Raw genomic sequence first — 27,306 nt, 5'->3', positions numbered from 1 at the left:
AGGAGATAAAAAATTTTAAAACGGTTTGAAAAGGTAAGAAAGGGCTCAGAGAGAGAGTGACAGGGGAATAAGAGAGGAGAATGAAATCAGTCAATAGCATCAAAACAAAGTATATAAAATTATCAAAGAATACATTCTAAAATTTATTTTAGTATAGTTATATATTTAATATATTTATTATATATATTCAAGTTTTAATGTATGTGTACTTGCATCTTCTTCACTCTTCACCTTTTTATTGAGACAGAATCTTTTACGGAACCTAAAATTCACCAATTTAGTTAAGAGTGGCCGTAAATCCCAATCATCCTAGCTCAGTCTCCCCAGCACTGGGATTAGAGATACACACTGCCATATCCCCACTTTATATGGGTGCTGTGGATCAAACTCAGGTACTCGTGACTACGCAGCAGGAACCTCATCAAACGAGCTATCTCCCCAGCTCTAAAAATATCTTTTCATTAAATTGATCTAACTTGTCTACCTTGATAACACAGATACAATTCATAGTATAGAGTCTGCTTCCTGTGTACCTTCAAACACCTTAGGAAGTACCTACAAGATGAAATATTCTGTTTATAAAACAGAATCCCTTTCCTAAATCTGCAAGTAGATTAACATCAGACTAGATCTCCATCAGCAGAAAGAAAAGCTAAGGGCTCACAGAGGACAGTACCCTGCGTACCAAGGATACAGAGCAGAGGGAGAGATGCTAACCTCATGACAAGGTAAGGGCCACCACACCCTTCCTGCCATGCACACAAGACAGAACTTCCACTAAAGATGAAACTGATGCCAACACAAAGCACCTTACTTGCAAGACTGGCCCAGACTTACCTTGAACACCTTCAGGTACTCTGGAAGCACAGATGCAAACTTGTTAATGGTATAAACTTTGGCCTCTTTATTATTTTCCAGACTTCTATGGATGCTCTTCCAGAGGATCACAATGACTTCTAGTAAACCTGCCATGGATGCAGTATCACTCACTGACAATGTTTTATCTAGTACCTAAGACACAAATAATGTTACTGTGAAAGAATCCAATAACAGGTGTTAAAAGACAAATGTACGATCTTCAAAAGCACATCTTAGAATTGCAGACACAAAACAATATAAAAAGGATAATGTCAACCTCCATACAGTAAAACTTTCTTCACCACTTTTGAACGTATCTGTATCAGGAAAGTAGCTTTTTTTCCAAATTCCACCCAAGAAATCAATTCTAAATTAACTCAATATTCTTTAGTGAAACAGTCTGTATGAACTAAAATGTTTTTCTAAAATCAAAAACTAGCAGTCTTTATTACACTATAAGGTAATTGCCGAGCATGGCTATACAACACTGGCCTGCCCCAACACTGCTGAGACACTGCTGTTAACACTTCTTTTCTGAGGCCAGTAGGATACAACTGACAGATGTCAACAACCCTTAAAATCATAGGTTTCCATGACTTACTGAAAAACAAACCTGTCTATATTTTCTATTGTACCAGTAATACACAACGACCCCATACCAGAATGCTCAGTGCAAACCAGACATGCATACCCAAATCCCAGTCTCCAGACCTGGTGACTTGCACACCAGCCACTGACCATGGAGACACAGACACATGATGAATGAAGTAACTTCATAACACTGAGATGAGGAGGATGACTCCATCAGTTTTCACCATTCAAACGTGGGAACAAAACTGATTTTGATTAATAAGAATCAAAGAAGCAAACACAGTTTCTCCACAGTTAGTTATGTCAGCATGCACTAAATGCTTTGAAACATGATAAGGTCAATCAGTTTGATAAAGCACCCTGTTAGTGGTCTGGATGCTACCAGAATAATGTGACAAACTGACAAAGCTGTCATTGTGGGTTTAGCCTTACCGTTTCTGTGCTCTAACTCTGAACAGAAGAGGAACTTTTTGGAGCACATTTACACTGAGCATTACAGCACATGATCACTGCGTACTACCAGCCTAAGAAATACTAGTACATTTATCTAAAGAGAAAACAGAAGCTCAATATTTTAGTACAACAGTCTCATTAAAATTTATGAAACCCTTTAAGAATAACACTTGAATAATGTAATAGGCTCTTAAGTAATGGTTCCTTATTTTATTTTAGCGGGCTAGGCTAAAATACTTTAACAATACTAAACTCTTAAGTAATAGTTACAAAACTTTAGCAGAGACTATTACTAAATGGCCATAAGGTAGGTAGGTGTGTGTGTGTGTGTGTGTGTGTGTGTGTGTGTGTGTGTGTTTGAGACAGGGTCTCTCTACATAGTCCTGGCTGCCCTGGAACTCACTATGCAGACCAAGCTTGTCTTGAACTCACAGAGATCCATCTTCTGCCACCCAAGTGCATGGTGCCTTGAACTATGAAAAAACTTAGGCATAACAGTGTGTGCTTATAATCCCAGAACTCAGGAGGCATAAAAAGAACTGTCACCAGTTCAAAGCCACATTGGAACTTCCAGGGCCACACAGTGAGACTATCTCAAAATCAAAACATTTTAGCTACATTTGTATTCTAAGCCATATTATTTTTTCTAACATGGGTTACAATGTTACAAGGCTGTGTATTCTGAACCCCTATCAACCTAGAAATAGAACTCATATAACAAACTGGGTATTTTGTACACCAAGTAAACAGAAATCATTGTTATTTCTAATGATTCAAAACTTGACCTAAAAGATACTGCAAGATATCTCAGTAGTATCTAGCCACAAAGTTAAGGAAATGCTCAGCTAGTACATTACCAAACTCATGTTCAGTTAAAAGATACTGCAAGATATCTCAGTAGTATCTAGCCACAAAGTTAAGGAAATGCTCAGCTAGTACATTACCAAACTCATGTTCAGTTTTGCAAAGTCATTTTCAATCCCAGTTACAAGGTATGTATAGTGGCCCGCAGCAGGATGTTTGCCCATTTCTGTCAATGACAAACACCTCGTGTGCCAGGCTGATCACCTACTGATTAGAGCATAAAATCTACACGGTGGCCCAGCTAAGTCTCCCTAAGTCACACACACTACCTACAATGAAGGGAGTGTATGAGAAGGCAATGGTTAGCCAGGGTATGAATGTGAAATCAGTGTTCTATGTACTATTCCCCCTGCACTGCACGTCTACTTTCCTGTTAATTCTACTGACCAAGTTCACACCAGACTGGTCAAACGAGGGACAAAGAGAAAAGGACACCTACTCTAGAGTGGGGCTAGCTGCCTGTCAAGGTGCAATGGGGGAAACATTGAGATAGCATGGTGCTGGCAGAGAAGCCGTCCCACAGAAGAGGCAGTCTGAACATAATTGCCTACCCAGGTCACAGGGTTGACCTGGCCAATGTAGTAAGCAAAGCAAAATTGGCTTTGTGATTTTCTTCTACAGGACAGATTTGGGCACTACAAAAAAAAGAAAAAAAGAAAAAAGAAAAATCCTTCAAATTTGACTTTAGATATTCAAATACTAAGTGCCCATATATAAGCTTTAAATACTGCTTGTAAGCAGTAAGTATATTTAAGACTGAACTGGCTATTATTTCTTTAAAATAAACTTTCAGTTTTAAAGAAAGAAGAGCTAATTAAAGACAATTCTACAAAAAAAAATTTACATCTAGAAGTTCATCCCCAAATGTTTCTAGAGGCTCCTATCAGTGACTTTAACAGACACCAGCTCCATGTCCAGAATCTAGCTCAACTCTATTATACCCAAGGAATCAAACACTGAGATGCTCAGAGTAAAGAGATATGGAACAAGGTTGCTATCAGTAAGAATATTCTTTTTTAAAAATATCTCTCCAGACTCTAAAAGTACAAAAGATACAATACAATTCTTTAAAAAATGTAATTATGACTCCTCAAAAACTGTACTTAAGTATCTTTACGGGAACAAATGGGAAATAAAAGCATCCTATCCATTGGTACAGAAATGAAACAAGACAAAGTCTGCTTGTCTTTACTGTAGAGTAAGAGAGCCACTCACGCTGGCGTTCTCCTTCTCGCACTCCTTATGGGCCTCCGGGCACTCTTGCAGCGTCCTCTGGATACAGGCATTCAAGCAGTGACGGATGACATGGATGAGCTTTGCTAAAGGGGTTAAGATAATCAACAAATACATGTATCTTCTATAAAATGAACTTTCTAATTAGAAAAGTATAATCTCAAACAGTAAAGCAAATTACTTTCAGGAAAATCACCAAGAGATCACGAAGCTTACTCAAGTGACAAACACTGAGTATCTGTAACATGCAATATGCTGGAAGAGAGGCAGGACAGGACACGGGGAAGCAGAGATTCAGACCTATGTTGGTGCTGGCGGTGTGCTCGTGGGCATACTGATAGAACTTCCTGGCAGCTGCGCGATTCATCTGGATCAGTGTGACACAGCGCTCACACCACACCTCCTCTGGCTGGTTCACGGGCAGAAAAGAGTTGAAGATGAGGCTCACCAGGCGCCGAGACACAGGCCGAGAATCCATTTCCAAGCGAACCAAAATGTCCTCCATGGGGCATATTTTCCAAAACTAGAGGGTAAAAGTAGAGACATACAAAAGGAAATAATCAGTGGTTCCTATAACCTGGAAAACTGCTGAAGTTTCCAGAAAATAACTAAGAACTAATTTTTATATCAAGAAAAATCATTTCAAGTAGCTGTATCAGAACCTGACTTTTCTGTGAACAAAAGTAGCAAGTCTGCATTTGAAAGAAATGTAACACGTAAGGTATGACAGGAGGCCACGGAAAGGTCAACTCAGAGCTGATGCACGAATAATAGCTCTGGTTAACCAAGCTGATCGTTTCTACATTTGTAGATCCAATTGTTTTTAATCTGTTAATAGTTTTGAAATAGGCACCCTACTCATCTCTCTTAAGAGGCTCAGAGCATCCTTCCTCAACACGCTAGGAATGCTGGACTGCTCTTTCTACCGTGAGCAATCCCCTTGCCCAACTCTGGAGTTCCCAAAATCATTAACTCTACAAGAGACAGAATTAATATTGGTTTGTTTTGGTTTTTGGTAGTTTGTTTTTTGTTTTCAGTCAGGGTCTCAAGCATCCTGGCCAGCCCCAGGATTTTGTAGTTGGAGATTACCTTAAAGGCTGATCATCTTGTCTTCACACCCTGAGTGTTAGGCATTAACCTTAATTAAAGGCAAAAACCACCTTTGCATATGCTACATAGGTGTTCAACCAACTAAGCTACAACCCTAACTCTAACACAGGCTTCTAACACCTGGGCAGCTCCTCCATAGGGCCCATTCTGTCCTTACCAACACACACACACACACACACACACACACACACACACACACTTCTTGGCCAAAGGCCAAGTCCAGATAAGCTACACACAGTGCAAGGCACAAGTTGTCACTTCAAATAGCACACTGGTAGACATGTGGGTGACACTACTCCTACCAACAGATATTTCCAAGGACAGTCAGGCACTAAGTGTTATCATTTTTCAAGCTAGTCTTGAAGGCCTTTTGACCTTGAAATTCTTTTATCTCAGTGGTAGAGCACCAACCGGTGTTCATGAGGCTCTGAGTTCAATCACCAGTATCAAGGAAACAAAACTGAACTGGAGCTGGGAAGAGGACAACTTTTTTGTCCTTGTACCATGTACAAGCAATTCCTTGGTTTAAAAAAAGAAAAACAGGAGAGATTTCAGCTAACCTTTGCAGGCAATACATAAGTTCTTCATAAGTAATACATAATTTCTTACCAAGTGCTAAATATGTATTAATACATCAAATATTTCAATCCTTTAAAGTGTCAACAAGCCTGACAACCTGAGTTCAATCCCTGAGACCCATATGGTGGAAAGAAACAACTCCCACAAGTTCTCTTCTGACCTTCACAAGTACACTGTGCACACATGCCCCACCACACAAGAAATAGTATTTTAAAAATATGTAAAGGTGATTGCTTATATTAGTGTCTTTCAAAGAAGAAACATGCATTGGTATTTCTAGAACCTTCTATGAGAAACACAAAATCAAGTTTCATGACAATGTAGCAAATACACTGGTTTTCAGACTGATTAAAACATAACTGTAAAGGTTCTCAGATTTCAATCAGTCTTTCTGCTGAGTGATCAATCACAATGTGCTTTTTGTACTTCAGTTTTCTCTAAGAATGTCCTATTTACCTTTGCAGCTCTCACGGCTTTGATTTTCAGCAACAAATCCACAAAAGCCACCCTCACTTTCTCTGAATTATCATGGAGACTATACCTGAGTGGTGGCAAAAGCTGTTCTAATAATGGGTGGCTCAGCTTGTTATCCAAAATAATTGGCAAACACTACAGAGAGATAGAGAGAAAAGCATTTCAAAATCAGAACACACCAATAAAACATCTTTAAGCAGGAGACATCTAAGATGATGGTGAGTCCTATTCTCGCCAGAAAACACCACCTTCATGAAAGTTCCACATCAAAGGCATGCTTTGGGACTGGCTGAGATGGCTGAGCAAGACATTCCACAGAGGCAATGAGGACTTCTACCATGCCTGTAACTATGCCAACCCAAAGACTAGTACTATTGAAAGTAGACATTTTATATAGAAAACACTTCTCTTCTTTCAAACAGGTCTCTAGGCAACACAAGCAGACTCCAAACTCAGAAGCCTCCTGCCTCACTCTCCTGAATATTTCTGCTATTATAGATCTTAGCTAAACACTTGGCTAGCAAATACTTTAAATACGGATTTTAAAAGCTTAATTTAGAGACTGAAGAGATGGCTCAGCAATTAAAGTCCTAAACTGAAACTGCAAAGGACTCAAGTTCAGTTTCCAGCACCCATGGTAGATGGCTCACAACTACCTTCAAGACCAGCTCCAGGGCAGGGGTGAGCTGTCCCTGAGAACATGAGTGTAAGAGACCAAGCCCTGCCCTTATCTACCATATGGTGGTGTGGGCAAGGGAGAAAAGCCCCTGTGCCCTTTGAGGTCTGTGTTAAGTGGGAGAGCTGTCCCTGAGGTCACTAGAGCAAGAGAGCTAGCCCTGCCTCTCACCAGCTACAGCACTAGCCAAAACAGTAGAGCTGGCTCTGGCAGGGTAGGTGTGAACTAGCCAACAAGAGAGCGGGAGAATCAGTCCTGTCCCATGCTGCTTACTGCACAGGGTGAATTAGGAGGGGCAGTACTAGAGAGCTCACCCTGGTGTTGAGATGAAGAAAAGCTGGCAGACTGACAAACTCAGACCCAGAACCAGAGCTATAATTGGCCCATCCCATCAGCCACCCCATCTATAATCTGCTGGAACACATGAAGGGACTGGCTCTGCAGACCCAAAGTTACAGGATCTCCATGACACGGAACAACAACAAAATAATCAAGAGGAGCCCCAGTGAGGGCCAGTACTGCTGATGTAGCAAAAACCAGAGACCTCAAACAAGATCAATGACTCAATGCAATGAACACTTACAGTAACAAAATATGGACTAAAGGACTGTGGGACTCACTGTGCTACACTAGAGCTCCCATAAGATTTTTCTTTCCGCTTTTCTTTTAAATTTTATCTTGTTTTATCTGGGAGGTGGAGGGAGAATTTACAAGGGTAGAGAGCAGATGGGAAGGGATGGGGAGAAGAGTGGGATGCATAATATGAAATCCACAAAGAATCAATAAAAAGTTAAATTGGAAAAAAAAAAGAAAAGAAAAAGGGGGGGAAAAAAACCAGCTCCAAAAGAATCCACTGCATCTGGTTACTCTAACAGAGGACCTAAGTTTGATTCCCAGCATCTACATGAAAGCTCACAACCATCTGTAACTCTATTCTATGGAATCCAATCCAACACTCTCTTCTGGAACTATGAGCACCAGGTACACTCAGCCAAAGCACCCATACACATTAATAGTTTTTTAAAAACAGTATTTTTAAAAATAGTATTTTAAAAACAAATAAAATTTTACCAAAAAAAGTTAAAGTTTTGGTCTAGAAATTCCACCACAGCTGGGCAATGGTGGCACATGCTTTTAATGCCAGCAATCAGGAGGGAGAGACAAACAGACCTCTGTGAGTTTGAGTTAGTACAAGGATAGCCAGAACTGCAACACAGAGAAACATTGTCTCGAAAAACCAAAAAGAGAAAGGAAGGAAGGAAGGAAGGAAGGAAGAAAATTACAACCAATAAATTACAATCAGTAACATTTTACCTACTGAGGAGCACAATATGTGATTTTCTATCATTTCCCCCTTCTCTGTTTTCCTAAAAATCCCTGTAGTTCTACAAAAGTATTCTACAATAAAATGTTACATGTATACCTTTAAAATTCCCACCTTAAAAACAGAACAACGGACATCAGCTGAGCTCGTATCAAATGCCAGCTCCCCTGTGACTTTCTTCAAGAGGTCAACGAGAATGGTAGGAGGCATCATTTCCCAGTATTTACACGTTATTTTACAAACACCAAGGATGCTTGTGGAACGGACCCTAGGATAAGGATCTTCTAAAAGGCTCTAGAAGTAGAAGAGGGAAAAAGGTTACAACTCTTAAATTATTGTTCTTGTTACATATTAGCACTCTGGGAATTTAAAACTTAGTAACAGACACTTAAGGTTGCAGAAATACTGGTCATTCAATCTATGTCCCTAGGTCCCCTCAAGGAGACTAGCTCCAGGATGCCTAATCTGCAACCGTTTAGTCCTGTACATAAAGCAACACAGCATCAATCCATGCTTCCCATAAAAGGGTTACATGAGTATCTGTTCTACTACATTGTTTACCGACTGACTAAAGATGTGAAATTATATTTGCACATGTTCCATATGGTGTCACAGATGAAGACAATGAAAAGATTTATGACTTGCCCAAAGGCACAAAGCTACCACGTTGGAGAGGTAGAGTCAACTGAAAGACTACTGGGAACAAGGCACGCATGACCATAATCCTGAACACCACATAAGGACACATTATGTAATGTTTCAAGAGTGACTAAAAAGAATGAAGGGATCTGTGGATCTGTGCTTCTTGGGACATAGGCAAAATGGGTATTCCTCCATAGACTGGCCCTACTGGCAAGTTACAGGTTAGCTACAAGGCATACAGGTTAGCAATGACTGTACACCACAGCGATACGTACATATAGTTCTTCAAACTGCTTCTGAATTTCACTGTCCATTTCAGTGGCAATGAAGTTTGGATCTCTAACAGGAAACGCTTCAACAAACAACAAGGCAGCATTTGATCGAACTTCAGAATTTCTGGCCTATAAAATAGGAGTATTTTTAGAAGTTGAGAGTTCAGTGCTCCCAAACTAATACTTGCACAATTTCAGTAGAGATTCATTTCCAAATTAAAGAAAGTTTAGGGGGGCTGGTAAGATGGCTCAGAGGACAAGGACATGTGCCCCTGAATTTGACAGCCTAAATTCAATCCTAGGAACACATAGTATAGAGAAGTGACTCCTGCAGGCTGTACTCTTAGTCTCCACATAAGCGCCCTACCACCTATAAATAGATACATCGTGACCAATAAATAAATATATGTGTGTGAGTGTGTGTGTCCAGATAATTTTAACCTTTAAATTGGAAAACTAGGCTGTGGGTACAACTTAGTGGAAAAGTACACACTTAGTATGTATGGAGCCCTGGGCTCTACTCTTGGCATCACTAAAGTAAATGGCCAAACTTTGAAAAGTCATCCTTAAATTAAGCCAAGCTCTCAGTTCAATGCCAACAGATATTAAAGATCAGCTTCTCGTTGCACTGATTAAACTTTGCAATTTTCAGCCTAAGTAAAAGAAAAAAAAATAGAAGAGTGCCTGTACCCTTAAGAGACGGCTACTGCCTTCTAGTTGCACCAGACTTCTGTTTGTGTAGACGCGGTGCTCATGAAGACACTCACAGAATGTCTTTGCTGCTGCCCTCATCTCAGTACTGACCTGATCCACCTTTGTAGTTAGTGGACCAAAGAAATGCTCTTCATAAAGGTTAAAAACTGAGAGCCAGGAATGGTGATACACATCTACATGGGGCTGAGGCAGGAGGATCACTTGAGCCCAGGAGGCTAAGATGGGCAACATAGTGCAAAAACAAGAAATTCCATTCTGCAATGCCATAAAGCACCTTCTCCTGTCTTATTTTCACTGCCTTGGTAGGTTTCTGAATTAGCACAGGCTCAATTTGAAGCACATGTCACACTGTGTATGACTACACATTACCTTCAGTCCTCTCCACAGGATGGGCTTATATAACCTATACAGCATCTCTTCCACTCCCTGACGGACTTTCTGTTGGTGAAAGTAACTCAGCACCTAAAGGGAAAGAATGAGAGACAAAGCAGAAGCTATGGAGTTCTTTATAAAGCATTTGAGTCAGCTGCGGTGCTGTACCCTCAGCAGTCAGCTGCGGTGCTGTACCCTCAGGCGGCTGAGAGAGAATGGTGAGTTTGAAGTCATCAGCCTGAGCTACAAGAGTCTACTTCAAAATAAACAAAAATTTCCAAAAAAAGAAGGAAAGGTTATTCTGCCCATCCCACCATTGTGACACTTGCAATATTCTCTGGCAAGACCTACAACAGAGACAAGACAAATTACAAGTAGAAAATCATGGCCAAAGTAATAATCAACGGCCCTGAATTGTAATACCATCTAGGTTCTAATGTCTACCATCCAGTGATACATGGATCACTAATTGAGAGACAGACAGAAGAAACCTGAGCCCACCATCTCTAGGCCATTCAGGATAACTCAGCAAGACTTCATCTCAAAAAACAAATAATTATAAAAATTAAATTCCCCCCCCCCTTTTTTTTAAGTTTTTCAAGACAGGATTTCTGTGTAGCCTTGGCCATCCTGGAACTCACTTTGTAGACCAGGCTAGCTTCAAACTCACGGAGATCTGCTTGCCTCTGCCTCTCAAGTGCTCAGATTAAAGGTGTGTACCACCACCACTCCACCAAAAATTAAATTCTTACTAGCCTATCAACAGCCACATAACCTCCATGGAGCTCTAATTTCAAGTGTAAAATGGAAAGGGGGCGCATGAACAGGACTTTGCCTGATTTTTCGACTCAAATACTCATTCACCCACTATTGGCTCTGATGCCCACCAGGGATAGGCACCAGCTACCTTAAGACTGCATACTGAACAGGCTTCTACACAACACTCTTTTTAGCACAAGTTTAACTGAGATACTACGTTCCTCCCAAAACTTATGATTATAATCAGAAACTGACCATCTTCTTCTTCTTCGATAGTCAGACTGCACAGGCTGTTGAATCTAGCAACAATCAATTTTGCTTTATTACTGGAATCCATTCCTTCAGAAAATCTATTCGTGAAAACCTTCAGTGAACAACAGCATGATCATGGTTTTCTAATGGTGAGCTTCATTGTCTTTTTAAATTTTTGAAAATGTCTCATATTACACTTCTCAGGCTAATTTCCAAGTCATGATCCTCCTGATCAATGGAATTACAGACAGTACCACATCTGTTTATTTTTGTAAGTCTCATTGGTAGTATAGTTTTCTTTTTGAGTACAATATCATCATGTTTTGGAATGGATGATGTTCTCACTTCACAGAAGGCTTTAAGCAGTTTAAAAGAGAAAATACAATTCACTTGCCACAAAGTTACTCTTAAAGCACATAGGCCCAGCTGGCTTACTGACAGTACCCTTTCTTTCTTCATCACAGAGTTGGCAGCAGAAACCAAGATACCAAATATCAGATTTCTGAGAAACTCCTTTGACTGGTGGGGTGAAATTATGAATTTTTAAATTTAGCCAAAACAGATAGGAAGGTTGAAATTGGATCTTAATAACAATTCACTCACAGCTGCTGGGTCAGAGATGCCCCACTCACCTCTCGCACTTTGGAGTGCACTGGAGATCTCCTTGGAAGGTGGATGCCATGGAACATGAAGTCCTGGATGCAGGCATTTTCAATGGTCTGAAACAATAAGAGCAATGACAAGCATACATCCCACAGGCAGTGAACACTGGCAGGCAACCATGGGATCCTCTCCTTCAGGAGAGAAAGCCTACACTATTGTGTCAGAGCTGTTACTATATATGTCCATGCCTCTCGCTATTCCTTCAGTTTCAATACAAAGAGTACACTTAGTTGTTTCTACTGTATCTAATGGACCAGTGTCTGAGCAATGTAGCAAGGCAAGCTTCCCACAATCATTAGAAGACAGCTCTCAACAAAGTACAGAGACTAGGAAAAAGGAGTATACATAGGCCAGACAGAGACCTCAGAACAGTCATACTGACCTGGATGAACATCACAAGCTTGAACCTGTTTCAAGAACCTCTCTAGAAATGCAGTGGAACTTCAGAGACCAAAATGAGATTTGAGACTCTCTGACAAGTGCTGAAGAAGAAGTGTGTGAGAAGCTCCTTGATAGCCCAAAATGCTAATGAGCCTCAGGGTAAGACAAAGGAAAAGGCAGACCCAGAGGACTATGTGTTACCCCACACTCCAGGGCACAAGGACTCTGTGGCATTAGGGAGGGAAACAGGTATTGCTATCAGTATCATCTTGGTGAGTCTCTGAATGTGGGATAACAGGCTATCTGACAAATGATGAGACAGGAGCTATGCCACATGTCCCAGAAGTTACACATGCCATGAAGACAAACTGGAACTATCAGAATATGGCATTCCCTTCTACAGGTACCTCCAACACATCGATGGCACAGACATAAAGAGGAGAGCAACAAGCAAAATCACAATGGCAACTTTCAGATCCTGAGAATAGGTCAGGAGGGATGTCTGCTCACCAACAATACTTTTGGATTAAGAGTAAGTTTTACTTTTTGAGAACACAGAATGAGAAAACAGACAATGGGATAACAGACACTGACAGACTGAGAAATGCAAAGCTCCATCTTCCTAACATATACAGTAGGGTTGAAAGTATATGTCACAAACTTCTTAAAGTAACATAACTGAAAGAGGCACCAGGGGTCCTCAACAGCACTATCCATGAAAACAGAATCCAAACATAAATGCCGCTTCACACTTTCAAGTAGCCAGAAAAACACAGAAAAAAACAAGTCAAATTATTTTAATATTACATGTTGTTTAGCCCAGTACACCCAACTTGCAACACATGTCCCTTTGACTGCGACACTCCAATAGCCTAATAACCAGAGGTAAGTGGAGAGTCTAGACCCAGAGACAACAGAATAAGGAACACAAGCCCCTGGACTTCACTGAAACCGCACATCCCAGTAAAGTGACAGCTGGGGCTATGCCTGTGTCAGCCTATCACATTTCTATCAAAATCACTAATCAGCTTGATTTTCAGATGGACTAGGCACAAATTTTAAATAGACCACCCATGGACACTTGAGTAACTAAACTATAGCAGATATTAAATAAAATGAAAATACCTTCAATATTTTCCCTGAAGCCTTTTTCCAAGCTCTGAAGTAAATTTCTGCAATGTGTACCATCAAGGACCTATTAAAAAAATGTTAATACATGTTTAAATAGTTATACTTTTACCATATAGCACACTTGAGTTACTCTCCTGCCTTAGGAAGAGGAAACAAATAGAGGTTATGGCTCAGCAAATCTTCTGCAGTATCACCTGCCTGAAGTGGAAAGAGGACGACGGCAAGACTGGGAAAGGACGCTGGGGTACAGACTCCTTCCGAGCCAAGGCTTCAGTGAGAATGCTACGACTGCCTGGGATGCAGTGACAGCACAGGCTCAGGGTTAAATTCTAAAGTCAGAAACTTCAAAGGTAGTAGAGCTGGTAAAGGTGCTTGCTGCCAAGTCCAGATGCCAGTTGGTGGGAAGAGAAAAGTAACTCTCACACCCACACCCATACCCAAAAGATAATAAGTAATCCATTAGAAATACTAATTCTTTACATACAGAAAGAGCTGCAATAGATTCAGCTTTAGAATCACCTAAGCATAAACATTTCACAAAGACGAGAAAGCAATCTAGAATACAGCAAGAGTTTCATACTAAGACTAGAATTAAATCCCAACTCAGAGCTTATAGCTACCTGACACTAAGGAATTTAGAAACTGAAGCCTACCTCAGATATAGGAAATGACTTTTTAAAATGCAGAGAGTCAACAAAGTACCTAAGTAAATGCACACAGCTGCTTGGCAGTTCTGACTGCTGAGTATAGGAAGTGGTAGGCTTTTCTTATTTACACCTCAAGGCTCCTCACAGCAACCACACCGGTCAGCCCACACCCAATTAGGTGGTGTACTCTATATTCAAAATGCCCCCTGAATACTAATAAAATGAACTTTGCTGTGAATAAGACAAAGCTCTAACTATCAAATATCTGACCAAAGAACCAGCACTGCTTTCTGTTCCAGCTACTCCAGAGACGGAGATAGCCCAGGGACTGGAGATCAACAGGGGCAGCAAATACACCATTGTGGTGAAAGAAAAGAGGGGAACTAAAAAAACTACTAGTTAAAATCTCACTATTGGAAAATAATTTACTAGAGGAAAATAACTATCTAAAAATACAGTGGTATATCATGAGATATAACTTCTAAAGCTTCTAATATTTTAATGTAAACAGGGTGATTTACAAACAGTTACAACTAGGAAGCTGAGCAATAAGAATACTGTGTATTGAGAGGTCAGACTGGGCTACACAGCAAAGCCTTATAACACACACACACACACACACACACACACACACACACACACCTTTTAAAATAAGTCAAGAGACTCAAAGTCAGAACTAAACCTGTAGTACTTACTTTTGTAATCCAGACAATTGATTTTTAATGGTCTCATGGATCATTTTAATAAAGTCTATATTCCAACTGAAAAGAAAACTAAGAAATCTTCTTCCCTGTAGATGAAAAAGAGAATAAACTGGGTATGGTGGCACATACTTGTAATCCCGCCTACATGGGAGGCTGAGGCAAAATATGACAAGATCAAGGTCAGCCTGGCAACACAGACATCATCTCAAATAACAAAGCTGCAACTAAATGAAACTCTTTTAATAGCATATATTGTTTAGTCCATCCAAAGCCAGCTACTGATAAAGAAGCCCATGTCTATCACGTGGCATGCACAGGGGTTGAAGTGGGAAGGGCTACAGGTGGTACGCCTAACAGCAGAGACCCATGGGTCACAGACATTCCCCCCATGGCAAGAGCAGCAGAGACCTAACAGCAGAGACCCATGGGTCACGGACATTCCCCCATGGGAAGAGCAGCAGAGACCTAACAGCAGAGACCCATGGGTCACGGACATTCCCCCCATGGGAAGAGCAGCAGAGACCTAACAGCAGAGACCCATGGGTCACGGACATTCCCCCCATGGGAAGAGCAGCAGCTGCGTGACTGAGCATCTGTCTTCAAGGACCTCAGATACACAGCTACACCGACCTTCACATGAGTTCATAAAACTTTCGATCTCATTATGATGGGTAGTTTATACTGTAAAACCAAAGAATGCCTGAAATCTTTGTTTGACCCCACGTTAAACTTCTTTATTCTCACCAACTTCCAAACAATCCTGGAGATGAAAGTGCAACCCTAATGCTTGTCATCTTCCCAACAGCGATGTTACCACACACATCTTGTACAGCACTGTGCTGCTGCCACTTCACTCAAGACACACCCGGAGTCTGACAGGGCACCTGCTATTAGAGACAGACTTTCCTGGTGAAGCCAAAGAAATCGGTGCTAATCAAATAAGCCCTATAGGCTAGTGACTGGAGACTTCCGTGGGACCAGACTTTCTACTCAGGGTTAAAACCCTGAAGAAACCTTCTCTACTGCTCCAGGAGAAATGGCTGCAGAAACTGTTACTGTAGGACACACGCAACCCAAATACCCTGCACCCCAGCAAGGGTACACAGTCCAAACTCAATAACCACTGTATAGTGACCTCACATAACAGAACTATTCCCCAGAAACCACAATAATGTAAGATTATGTTTATTTACATTTTTTAAAAAAAAAATTGGCAAGAATGGAAATTGAATCTAGGGCCTCATGTATGCTAGACAAGATCTCTACCACTTAGTTATAGCCCCAGCTCCAAAAATATTTCATATGAAGGCATACTTACAAAATACCATTTACAGTAAGTATATACTAAATATAAAAAAAAATTGTTAAGACACATTCTTTTTTTTTCATGCTACGTTCTCTAGTACATGTACAATTTACACTTAAAGCACATCTCCACTAGACTTGGCCATTTGAATTGAACTTGCTCAGTTCAATTACGGGATTGGCCCACAATGCGCAGTACAAGAGGCCAGAAGCCCCTCAATAGATTCCTTGAATGGTAGAAAAAGAAATAAAGACGACTGTGTGATGGCAATTTTTGCGTATTTGCCAATTAAACATAATTATGGGGCTGGGGAGGCTCAGCAGTAGAGCACTTACCTAGCATGCATGAGGCTCTGGGTTCAATTCACAGCATACACACACTCTCTCCACCTTCATACTGGGTACTGTTTGGTCAACTTGATACAAGCTAGAGTCATCTGAGAGGAGGGAACCTCGATCAAGAAAATGTATTCATCTCCTTCTGCTCCTGATTTGGACCTTGAGATTTCTGTCCGGTGCTCCCGTGTGGGTCTCTGTCTCTGTCTCCTTTCATCGCCTGATGAAGGTTAATATTCCTGAGGATGCCTATGTGTTTGTCTTTGGATTCACCTTATTTAGCTTCTCTAGGAAGATGAATTATAAGCTCAACGAGCAAGGAACTCAGGACCACGAGGGGTGCACCCACACACTAAGACAATGGGGATGTTCTATTGGGATCTCACCAAGGCCAGCTGGCCTAGGTCTGAAAAAGCATGGGATAAATCCGGACTAGCTGAACATAGCGGACAATGAGGAATACTGAGAATTCAAGAACAATTGCAGTGGGTTTTTGATCCTACTGCACGTACTGGCTTTGTGGGAGCCTAGGCAGTTTGAATGCTCACCTTACGAGACCTGGATAGAGGTGGGCAGTCCTTGGGCTTCCCACAGGTCAGGGAACCCTGATTGCTCTTCGAGCAGATGAGGGAGGGGGACTTGATCGGGGGAGGGGGAGGGAAATGGGAAGCGGTTGTGGGGACGAGGCAGAAATCCTTAATAAATAAATAAATTTAAAAAAAAAAAAAGAAAATGTATTCATAAGACATGGGCATTTTCTTGAATAATGAATGATGTGAGAGGGACCAGGCCATTGTGGGTGGTACTACTCATAGACATGTGGTCCTGAATGGTTTAAGAAAGCAGGCAGTGGACGCAGAGGCAGCTGGATGGACTCTGTGAGTTCAAGGCCAGCCTGATCTACAAAGTGATTGCCAGGACAGCCAGGCACTCATGAGACAGAGAAACCCTGTCTCGGAGGGGGGGGGGGGGGGAGAAAGAAAGCAGGCTGAGGGGGCTTGATGGTATAAACTTTAATCCCAGCACTTAGGAGCCAGAAGCAGGAGGATCTCTATGAGTCTGAGGCTAGCTTGGTCTACATAGAGGGTTCCAGGCCATTCAGAGCCACATAGTGAGATTAAAAAAGAAAGAAGGCATTTCAAGCACAATATTAAAATAACAATAACATGCTTAAGGCCAGGATAGTCAGGGTTACAAAAGAGTTTAGAAACCCTGTCTCAAAGAACAAAAAACAACAACAAAAATGACCACAGGCTGAGCAAACCATGGGAAGAAATCCAGTAAACAGAATTCCGCCCTGGTCTCTGCTTTAGTTCCTGCCTCTAGATTCCTGCTTTGAGTTTCTGCCCTGACTAGAGAGTTTTAAGATGAAATAAATCCTTTCCTCCTTGAGTTGCTTTTGGACATGGTATTTTATAACAGTTAACAGAAACTCTGTGGAAGTAGAAAAGAGAGTAGTAGATCTCAACCACAGGGATAGGCTTTCTCACACTTACATATGTGTACATATGTCTGTGCACAAAGTCTGGCCCCATGGCAGTCTCCAAAGAGTAACCATCTTTTCACCATGAAATGTTCATATATTTTATGTATATAATACTATATATTATACAATATGTGTGTGTAAAACACTCACCTTAATTTAAAATGTAACTGTGGTTCCTCCAGTTCTCTACAACCCACCTATTTCCATCCAATTTAATGACAGAAATAAGCCAGGGTCAGGGAAGCATGTGCCCCATCAGGGCCATCCAGTTAAACTGGTGTAGAGTTCTATTTTGGGGATGGGGTGCTTTCAAGACAGGATTTCTCTGTATAGCAGTCCTGGCTGATCTGGAACTTGCTTTGTAGACCAGGCTAGTCTTGATATCTCAGAGATCTGCCTGTCTGTCTCTGCTCCCCACATGCGCCACCATGTCCAGTTTAGCACACAGCTCTTAATGGCTATGCTGGCTTTTCCACAAAACAGCACAGTATAAGCGGCAGCCACGTGAACAATCCATTAATAGCCCACCAACAAGCCAAAAAGAAAAAACCTACTTACCTCTTCCTTCTTGATGTAACTAACATTTATGAAGCACTCGAGCAGCATGTCTTTAATGTCTCTGTTTTCCTCCAAATCATAATCAAAGCAGTACAAGGCCTGATGGATGCGCCACAGCCGACAGACGTCTGCCCCCTGAGGATGACAGGAGGGAGCAATGCAGCAGTGTCTCAGTCTTTCTTTTATGAACAGTAAAGTTCTATTTCAAGCTAAATATATATTTTATATCATAAATAATGAAGATTATAGGATCATAAAAAAGTAGGACATAGGGCTGGAGAGATGGCTCAGAGGTGACGATCACTGACTGCTCTTCCAGAGGTCCTGAGTTCAATTCCCAGCAACCACATGATGGCTCACAACCATCTGTAATGAGATCTGGTGCCCTCTTCTGGTGTGTGTGAAGCAGAATGTTGTACACATAATAAATAAATAAATTTAAAAAAAAAGAAATAAAAAAGCAGGACATAGTGACAACCTAAAAAAATTTTCAGATATGACTTCTATACATCTTTTTTTTTTTTTTTTAAATTTTCGAGACAGGGTTTCTCCGTAGCTTTTTTGGTTCCTGTCCTGGAACTAGCTCTTCTAGACCAGGCTGGCCTCGAACTCACAGAGATCTGCCTGCCTCTGCCTCCCGAGTGCTGGGATTAAAGGTGTGCACCACCACCACCCGGCTTCTGTACATCTTTTTTTTTTTAATATTTATTTATTTATTTATTATACAATATTCTGTTGTGTGTCTGCCTGCACGCCAGAAGAGGGCACCAGATCTCATTCCAGATGGTTGTGAGCCACCATGTGGTTGCTGGGAATTGAACTCAGGACCTTTGGAAGAGCAAGCAATGTTCTTAACCACTGAGCCATCTCTCCAGCCCTCTATACATCTTTTTAAGAAACACCCCTAAACTGGGAAGCTACAGACCCACCCCTCACTGAGTGTCTCCTGAAGGAAGCAAACATACTGTCTTAGTCTTCAGACTTCTCCTCAGCAGCATGACAAACGCAGTCTTCCCCATGCCCTCCTTGGCAGGCAGGCCCTTTTCCCACCATTTGACACACAGATCCTGAATAGAGTTCTGCAGTTTTTGTTCAGATTCAGGTAGTGCATATAAAATACCTAAAACACAACACAAAGATTTTCTGTTATTAAGCAAATTATACCAATTCAGACTCAAAAGTGCAGAGTATTATGACCTGGCCCAAGGCCTTGCTACACAAACACTAGTTTAATTTGCCAGATAATTAATATTTATGGATTGGATTCCAATACTTAGTTTTAAAAAAAGACTTACAAGTGTTATAAAAAAAAAAAGTACAAGCTGGGCAGTGGTGGCACACACCTTTAATCCCAGCACTTGAAAGGCAGAAGCAAGCGGATCTCTGTGAGTTCAAGGCCAGCCTGATCTACAGAGAGACAGCCAAATCTGTTAACACAGAAAAAAGGTTCATCTTGATGTCGTTACAACACCACCACCATGAACATAGGTTCTGACCACCAGTTCACCACAATCTCAGTGTACTGGCCTCAGGTTTGAGCTCAAAGGTGGAAAACAATCAAAGCAAATACAATCAATAAAGAAAATATTGATTTTAAAAACAGAAAGGCTCAATAATTATATTGCTAGGAATATGTCCATAATTACCCACAGAAGCTAAATACCATCATACAAATATAAAGCTCCTAAAGTAACTGGAAGTCAGAAAGCAACTACAATGATAGTATTCATTTTACCAGCTGTCTGGGGACTATTAATAAGCTGGTACTAAAATTCACAGAGCACTTGAAAACTAATGTTTATACTGACTGGGGTAACAAGATAATCAGAGAAAAGAATACTATCAACTTGGGGTAGCAACATGGAAAGATGGTCAGAGGGAGAGTAGCTGGGAGGGCTATAGGGAGAAAAAGCAGGGGGAAAACAATATAATTCTATTTAGATTAAAAACATACAAGCCGGGCGGTGGTGGCGCACGCCTTTAATCCCAGCACTCAGGAGGCGGAGGCAGGCGGATCTCTGTGAGTTCGAGGCCAGCCTAGTCTAGAAGAGCTAGTTCCAGGACAGGAACCAAAAAGCTACTGAGAAACCCTGTCTTGAAAATCCATAAATAAATAAATAAATAAATAAACAAACAAACAAACAAACATACTAAAAGCCTGAGGTGGTGGCCCAGGATTTTTAATCCCAGCGCTCAGAAGGCAGAGGCATGCAGACTCTCTGTGAGTTTAAGGACAACCTGGCCTACAAAGCCAGTTCCAGGACAGTCAGGGTTGTTGCATAGAGAAACCCTATCTGGGAAAAAAACAAAAACAAAAAACAAACAAAAAAAATTAAATATAAAAAGAAAAAAACTACTAATTACAAGAAATCAGACTAAAGCAGCATCCTAAAAATATAAAGATAACCAAGTGACACTGAGACTGAGAATTTGATAGGAAAGTTTGTCCCAGGAAACTATACTCAAGTGAGCAAAGTACTCAAAAGATAGTTCTTTGAAATCCTTAAAACAAAACTGCTGTTATGTTTATAAAATAATTTTATGTAAATATTTTATAACCAGGTTTTTCATTAAATCAAACTAGTGTACCCATTTAATAATCACAGGTATACAGGCAGTTAAAAGTTAACAAGAGCTATGAGAATCAACAAGGACTCCAGAGACCAAGGTCATCCTCTAGGAAACATTCAAGGACAGGTTCCCAGGCTCTGATGCAAGAGCACAAACTGAGAAATCAGCAGTCAGATGTGCCCTCAACAGCACTTGGTATTATTAGTGCTAGGAGTCCTGAAGACCCCGCAGTGACCGCAGTCAGCAACTCAGAGCCCTCATCAGCAGAGCTAACTCGATTCCTCTGGGGGTCCTGAGAAAAGAGAACGTGAGTGCCAAGGCATGCCTTTAAAGTTCTGTTTCAGATTGCCACACACTCGTGAAAACAGGTGACTTCTTAAAAGATGTCATGTGAGTGCCCGCTACTGAACACGCCACTTACCATTTAATATAACAGCACACTCCAGGAGGGCCCCATAGTTCTCATGTTCATTTATTACAGATACAGAAGCAAGAATTACAGATGTAATTGCATGTATTATTTCTATGCTCTTTTTCTATAAATAAAACACAAGTGAGATAAAATAAGAAACACCCAACTTAAAAAAAATTGAACAGCTAATAAATTTCTAAAATGAAACCACCTCTAGCTTATTGTAAAAATCAGATTAAAATTAAATGTAAGTCAAGATTCCTAAAAGAATCATAACACTGTGTAGCAGAACAGCAATAGCAGGGCTGGTCAGCATGTAAAATTACAATGAACAGAACTGGCATATAACACATTTATTTCTTAACTTGAAAGTTCAATTATTCAAATCTGGCACGATGAATGCACGCCTTTAATCCCAGTACTGAGGAGGCTGAAGCAGGTCATCTCTGAGTTCAAGGCCAGCTAGGTAAGTGTGTGAGTTCCAGGCTGGCCAGGACTATAAAGATCAATAATTCAAATAAACAATCTTCTTAACAGACAGTAAGGAGGAACGTTTTTATTTCTAAAGACAAATACCATCTTAGGACTGGGCTCGGATTCCATTCCATCTTCACCCTGGTCTTCCACTGTCTGCCACCCATCCACTGGGCTTTCTAACAATGTTCCTGTCAGTAAGTCCTTCAGCCTTTGCCATAATTCCTCTTTCTGTTTCCTTGATAATTCGTCTAGTAACTCACTTAAACTGAAAGGTTCAGAAGAATCTTTCTGTAAAATAAATTTTAAAAAAATACAAAATATGAAAAATTAGTTGTACTCTTTCATACTTGTATTAATAGAAAAGTTTAAGTATTAAATTAGTTACATGTTTAAGCATTTGGTTAGTTTTCAAATCCTTTTCAAACAGGGAAAAAGAACAGGATTACCAAACAGAAAGCATCAAATCTCTCCTCTGCCTCTTCTTCCTTAGAACTTTAAAGTTTAAAATTTCACCACCCACTTAAAAACCCCTAAAATCAATTAAAATGTCAACACCCCACCTCAGCTGTCAAGTATAGAAGTATGCTGGAGGTAACGATGGCAACAGGAACAGCAACAAAGGCTCAGATTCCCTTCCTTCCATGTCTTTGTCCACATCATGTGCTCCTCAGCCCTACACAGGAGTCTCTGCCTGAGCCACTGAGTCCCTAGCACCTCTGACTTCTATTCTCACCTGGACAGACTGCCCAGGTCACTCTGACACAGTAAGAACACGCACTGTCAACAAAGTGCAAAACCCAATAAAAGGCCTTTCCAGCAGCTGCTCTGAGACAGCCCAAGTTCAAGTAAGTAACAATATAGCCTAGAGAATTAAACCAGCATCAGTGAGGCTATACGGCAAGTTAATAACGGATCATTCATTAATAGCACAGGCAGGCTACAGAGCACCAATGAATAAGTACTAAAGAAATACAGAGTTCACAAATGACAAATTTATGGTCATCATAGTAACAGACTCTGGAAAAAAGCATTCACAGATACAAAAACAAACAGAAGTGTGCCAAGGAACAGGTCATCTACAGTTATGGGTTTCCTCAGGTTGCCCACGGTTACAACAGGAAAGCAGGAAGCTACAACTGAACAACCACTTACTCACCCAATGATCCCCATATAACAGGGCTGTCCTGAGAGGTTGACACTGCTAAGTGGCTCCTGCTGAAGAGGAGACACTAGATCTGGCTGGATTGGCTAATAGAAAAAAGAATAAATAAGAGCCACCAACACCTTCAAACCTTCAGTACTGTGGCAAACACAGGAAGGCAGAGATACTGTCTAGAATTCTGGGTTAAAGAGCATTTAAGAGATGTGACAGCTACAGGCACAGCCTGATGCTGAGCTGGATCCTGGAGCAGGAAAAGTGACTATAGCTCACCTACTTATGTTTCAACAATTGTCACAACATAAATAGGTACTGAAAATAATTGTTAAAGTGTCATCTTGAGGTTCTTAATGCAGTTATATACAGTGGAATTTTATTCAGTTGTACAGAAAAATGAAGTTTGAAGGAAAATTGATAGATCTACAGAATACTGTGTAAGCGAAGGTGACCCAGACTCATCACAAATTGTCTGCTCTTTCTCATATGCAGATTTTAATTTTAATGCTTATATGTGTTATGTATATAAGTGGGTATGAAAGTGGGTGTAGGCTGTTAAACTCCATAAAAGACCGTGGAAGGGCAGAAAGTGGTACTGGGGGTAAGAGAGCGCACCACAAAAATACACATGTGAACTGCAAGCAGAAAGGCAGACACTGAGGGTGGGAGCATATGGGAAGAGGGCAGAGAGGGAAAAATGGAGAGGAAAATTAAAAATTAATGTGAAAAATACCATAATGAATTGCAAGTTTAAATAAAACTTTCCAAAAAAGTGCAGGGCTGGGGAGACCCTAGTTTGGATGCCATGAACTCATCTAAAAGACTGAACGTGGCAGCCTGACTCTATGACAAGAGATAAGAGGATCTCTGGAAGCGGAGAAGTTCCAGGCTAATGAGATCATCTCGAACCAGAGATGGAAGACATCTGAAGGCCTGAGACCCTGCGTGGCCTCCACATGTGTACCCCATGTTAAACGGATACACTCAAGTATACACAAGAATTCTAGATGTAGTTAGTGGTATCTTTATCCTAGATGTAGTTGCTGTATCTTTATCCTAGAATCATTGTTTGTTTCAGAACCATTTAACACAGTTGTAGGCATGTGACTCCAACCCCAAATATCAGGGTGCATTTTCTAAAACACAGATACTTTCTTAAAAATGTAATCATTAGCTCCACCCCTCCATGGATCACAGCTCCCCCACCTCCCTACACCCACTGCACTGCACTCCACGTACTAATGCTCCACGTGTCTGAGGCTAGTTTGTCTGTTTCTTCCCTTCCCACACACGAATGGTAGCGACTGTGAAAGCTGGCCACTTCTATCAACTCCTATATCTTTCTCAAGGAAAAGCATCATCCTTACTACAGCATTTGTGTTTCTCAGAGACTTACTGTGTGCAACTATGTTCTATTAGATTCCTGTCTTTAGTGTGTCATATTTGAACATTTGGTCCCCAGTTGGTGGCACTGTTTGGGAAGGTTTAAGTGATACAGCTTTGATGGAGGAAATATATCACTAAGGTCAGACTTTGAGATTACATATCCTGACCCCACTTCTAGTTTGCTTGGACAAGCTTGCAGTTGTGGCTGTAAGCTCTCAGCTCCCTGCTCCTGCTGGCACATCTCCCCACCATGATGGACTCTTACCCTCTGGAACCATAAACTAAAAGTGAGTTCATTTATATGTTGGTTTTGGTCATGGAGCTCTACCACAGCAACAAAAAAGTAATACAGCTTCCCATCTCTGCTGCTTTTCCCCTGCATCTACGGCTGCACTCTGGCCCTGCCGACCCTCTTCAGGTTAAAACACAACCTGCCTTCTCCAGTCCTCAGGGACTCAATTCAATGAGCTCTTTAGCTAATTCCTCTTTATATTCTACTTTTTACCTCAGCCCAAAAGTGGGTTCATTTAATTCTAAAGAATGTACTTATCTTTCTAAAAATAAACACTCACCTCCCCACCCAAGAACTCAATGGGAGAACTGTATTTCACTTAGGAACATGATCTTAGAATGTTAATTTCCAGAGTCAAAATGACAGTAAAAATAAAACACAACTTACATCAAGTTGAACAAACTGCAGAAACTCCTCAACCAGTTCCTTTGAAACCGCTTGGACAAATGTCTCCCGTTTTTCCATGACAGATGAAACTGTCTCTAAGGGAGCCTGTTTTACAACCCTGGTAGGAAATACAATCAGACCAGAACTTAAACGTGCAAATTTTCCCATAAGAGTTAATTTGATATGAACATTCAAGATTGAGAAATGTGTATACATCTATATAAGATGGTCTCTAACAACATTCTGACACAAACTTACAATAATCTGAAAAAATATTTACTGATGATGTCATAAACAAAATATCTAGATCATTACATTGTGATAAAGAACAAGAAATCTGAACTGCCTCGGAAATCTTCTCTTTTAAATACTAGCTTGGGAAGAACTGGCTTGTGCAACAGGTTCAAGCTGAGCCCCACAGCTGAATTCTTCAGACTCCTAAAGTGCTGTTCCTCCGAGAAGATCCCAACCAACAAATCCTGTCTTGTTTTTCAAGTGAGAATGAAAACCACAACAACAGCCCTGAGGTCACCTGGGAACTTGTTAGAGAGTGCATTCAAGCCTCGCTTCAGCAGCCTCCTCTTCACCCCTACAGGATAATGAGAGCTCAAGGGACCTTGCTCATTCTCCTTCCTGCATGAGATCTCCCAGAAAAACACCTGCCCAAAACACATCATATAAACTTAACAATAGTTACAGCAAGGGATAGAACATATTTGCAATAGGACCTTAAAATTCTTATTAAATTTAAAAATCTCCTATGCTTTACAAATGCAGGAATGTGGAAAATTACTGGCAGTAACTATGGAGACAGTGAATCACAGTGACAATGTATTCCAATTTTAAAGTGAATAAAAGGAGAAAATAGCCTCGGTTTGACAACTCCTCACAATAGTAAATCTTAAATACAGCCACTTCGTTCCACGATTCAAATGACTGAACTGTGAACCATAACCTTTTTTCTGATGAATAAAATGAAGAAAGGCTGAGGACCAGTTTCCTAATTCTGGTTACTGTTCTTGTTTACGCAAGTGTATTTGGCAACTTAGTCTGCCAAATAATGTCTACAGCTGCTAGACTTACAAAATGCTACGCCATTTTTTTGTCTCTTATTAGTTCAGAGCCAAGAACCTCCGTAGATCAGCCCTAGGTGTAGTTTTGGGGTGCCCCCTATGTCATACCAAGTACAAGTCCAGTCGTCCGCTGTGAGCGTCAGGTCCTAGTCTGAGGTCCTCTCTGGAGTTCTCTCGAGTCAGCCTCGAGTCTTTTTCTGAGAGATCTCTCTAGTCATACCCAGGTCTCCTTCCGGGGTCCTCCCTCGTCCGCACCCAGGTCCTAGTCAGCCCGGGTTCAAGGCTCAGCTACTCCCTGGTGAGCCCCCGTCCTGGTCTAGGGTCCTTCGTAGTCTGCCCGGGTCCTGCTCGGCCCTCCCGCAGCACCTCTCCCACTCCACAAGCGTTCGAGACCGATGACGGCCGCGGACTAGAGACCCGGACTCGTCGCGTCGCCCAGCCGCGGCCGTCCGCCGCCAGACAACCCAGTCAACTCACCGCGCAGTGCTCACCTCACCAGGGACCCATCGTTTCCCGCGCTCGGACCAGATTCAAACACACCCGCGCGCCGTCCTGACGCGCCCGCCCCCCACCCCGTCACCACTTGCCGCTCTCACGAGAACCGACGCTATACGGGCCACGCCCGCGCGCGTCATCGCGGCGACCAGGCTCCGCCCCCGCTGGCCAAGCACCGCCTCCTGGCAAGACTTGAGCCGCACCCGGAGTCTCTTTCGCGCCCTAGGACGCGCACGCGCAACACACACACGTTAGAGAGCTGACTTTACTTGGTGTTTCTTGCCCGCTTCCAGGCGAAAGATAGTGGAGCTTACGAGGGGAGAGAGAGGAAGAAGAGAACAGGGGCAGAGGAAGGAAGGAGAGGTGTACTAGGACAGAGAGAGAAAGAAACAGATGGCCGAGGAGGACGAAGGGGTGTTTTATCTAAAAAGTTGGAACAACCTGTGAGATATTTGCCCTCTCCCCTTCCCCACTAGGTTCTAGAAGACAGACGCTGGGTCATTCTCTCTCCTACAGACACAACTCAAGCCCTAACACACTCCAGGTTGTAGACCAGTCTTCTATAAGATTGTCTGAAGTCACCTCTGTTCTTAAAACCTTACAGTGTGGCTAAAGGAAAGGGGCCGAGTTAAAATTGGACCTCATTGCAAATAACTATAAAACAGGCTAGAAT

The 27,306-nt window shown here is 41.5% G+C and overlaps 1 protein-coding gene across 3 annotated transcripts in view; it reads right to left on the bottom strand.

Annotated features, from left to right (window-relative positions):
* The window catches only part of Ncapg2 (non-SMC condensin II complex subunit G2), a 66,346-nt gene extending 39,643 nt beyond the window's left edge, over positions 1–26,703 (bottom strand). The window contains exons 1-17 of one of the 3 annotated variants that reach the window (XM_041639083.1): positions 26,616–26,703; positions 25,598–25,724; positions 25,066–25,183; positions 21,944–22,132; positions 21,377–21,491; positions 19,350–19,504; positions 18,385–18,519; positions 14,691–14,785; positions 13,343–13,412; positions 11,806–11,892; positions 10,160–10,252; positions 9,080–9,205; positions 8,277–8,456; positions 6,145–6,297; positions 4,300–4,522; positions 3,982–4,085; positions 838–1,011 (exon numbers count right to left, since the gene is read on the bottom strand). In XM_041639083.1, the coding sequence (XP_041495017.1) occupies positions 838–1,011; positions 3,982–4,085; positions 4,300–4,522; positions 6,145–6,297; positions 8,277–8,456; positions 9,080–9,205; positions 10,160–10,252; positions 11,806–11,892; positions 13,343–13,412; positions 14,691–14,785; positions 18,385–18,519; positions 19,350–19,504; positions 21,377–21,491; positions 21,944–22,132; positions 25,066–25,143 (1,977 nt within the window). In that variant the 5' untranslated portion in view covers positions 25,144–25,183; positions 25,598–25,724; positions 26,616–26,703. Of the gene's footprint in view, positions 1–837; positions 1,012–3,981; positions 4,086–4,299; positions 4,523–6,144; positions 6,298–8,276; positions 8,457–9,079; positions 9,206–10,159; positions 10,253–11,805; positions 11,893–13,342; positions 13,413–14,690; positions 14,786–18,384; positions 18,520–19,349; positions 19,505–21,376; positions 21,492–21,943; positions 22,133–25,065; positions 25,184–25,597; positions 25,725–26,246; positions 26,409–26,615 lie in introns of those variants that run through there. The other 2 variants (XM_041639085.1, XM_041639084.1) reach the window with 2 other exon arrangements.
* Between the last annotated feature and the right edge of the window lie 603 nt (positions 26,704–27,306).

This window comes from Microtus oregoni, unplaced genomic scaffold, assembly GCF_018167655.1.
Source record: "Microtus oregoni isolate MIOR12 unplaced genomic scaffold, Mior012 000056F_ref0000123, whole genome shotgun sequence".
NCBI lineage: Eukaryota > Metazoa > Chordata > Mammalia > Rodentia > Cricetidae > Microtus > Microtus oregoni.
This window is presented reverse-complemented; position numbering and strand designations above follow the sequence as displayed.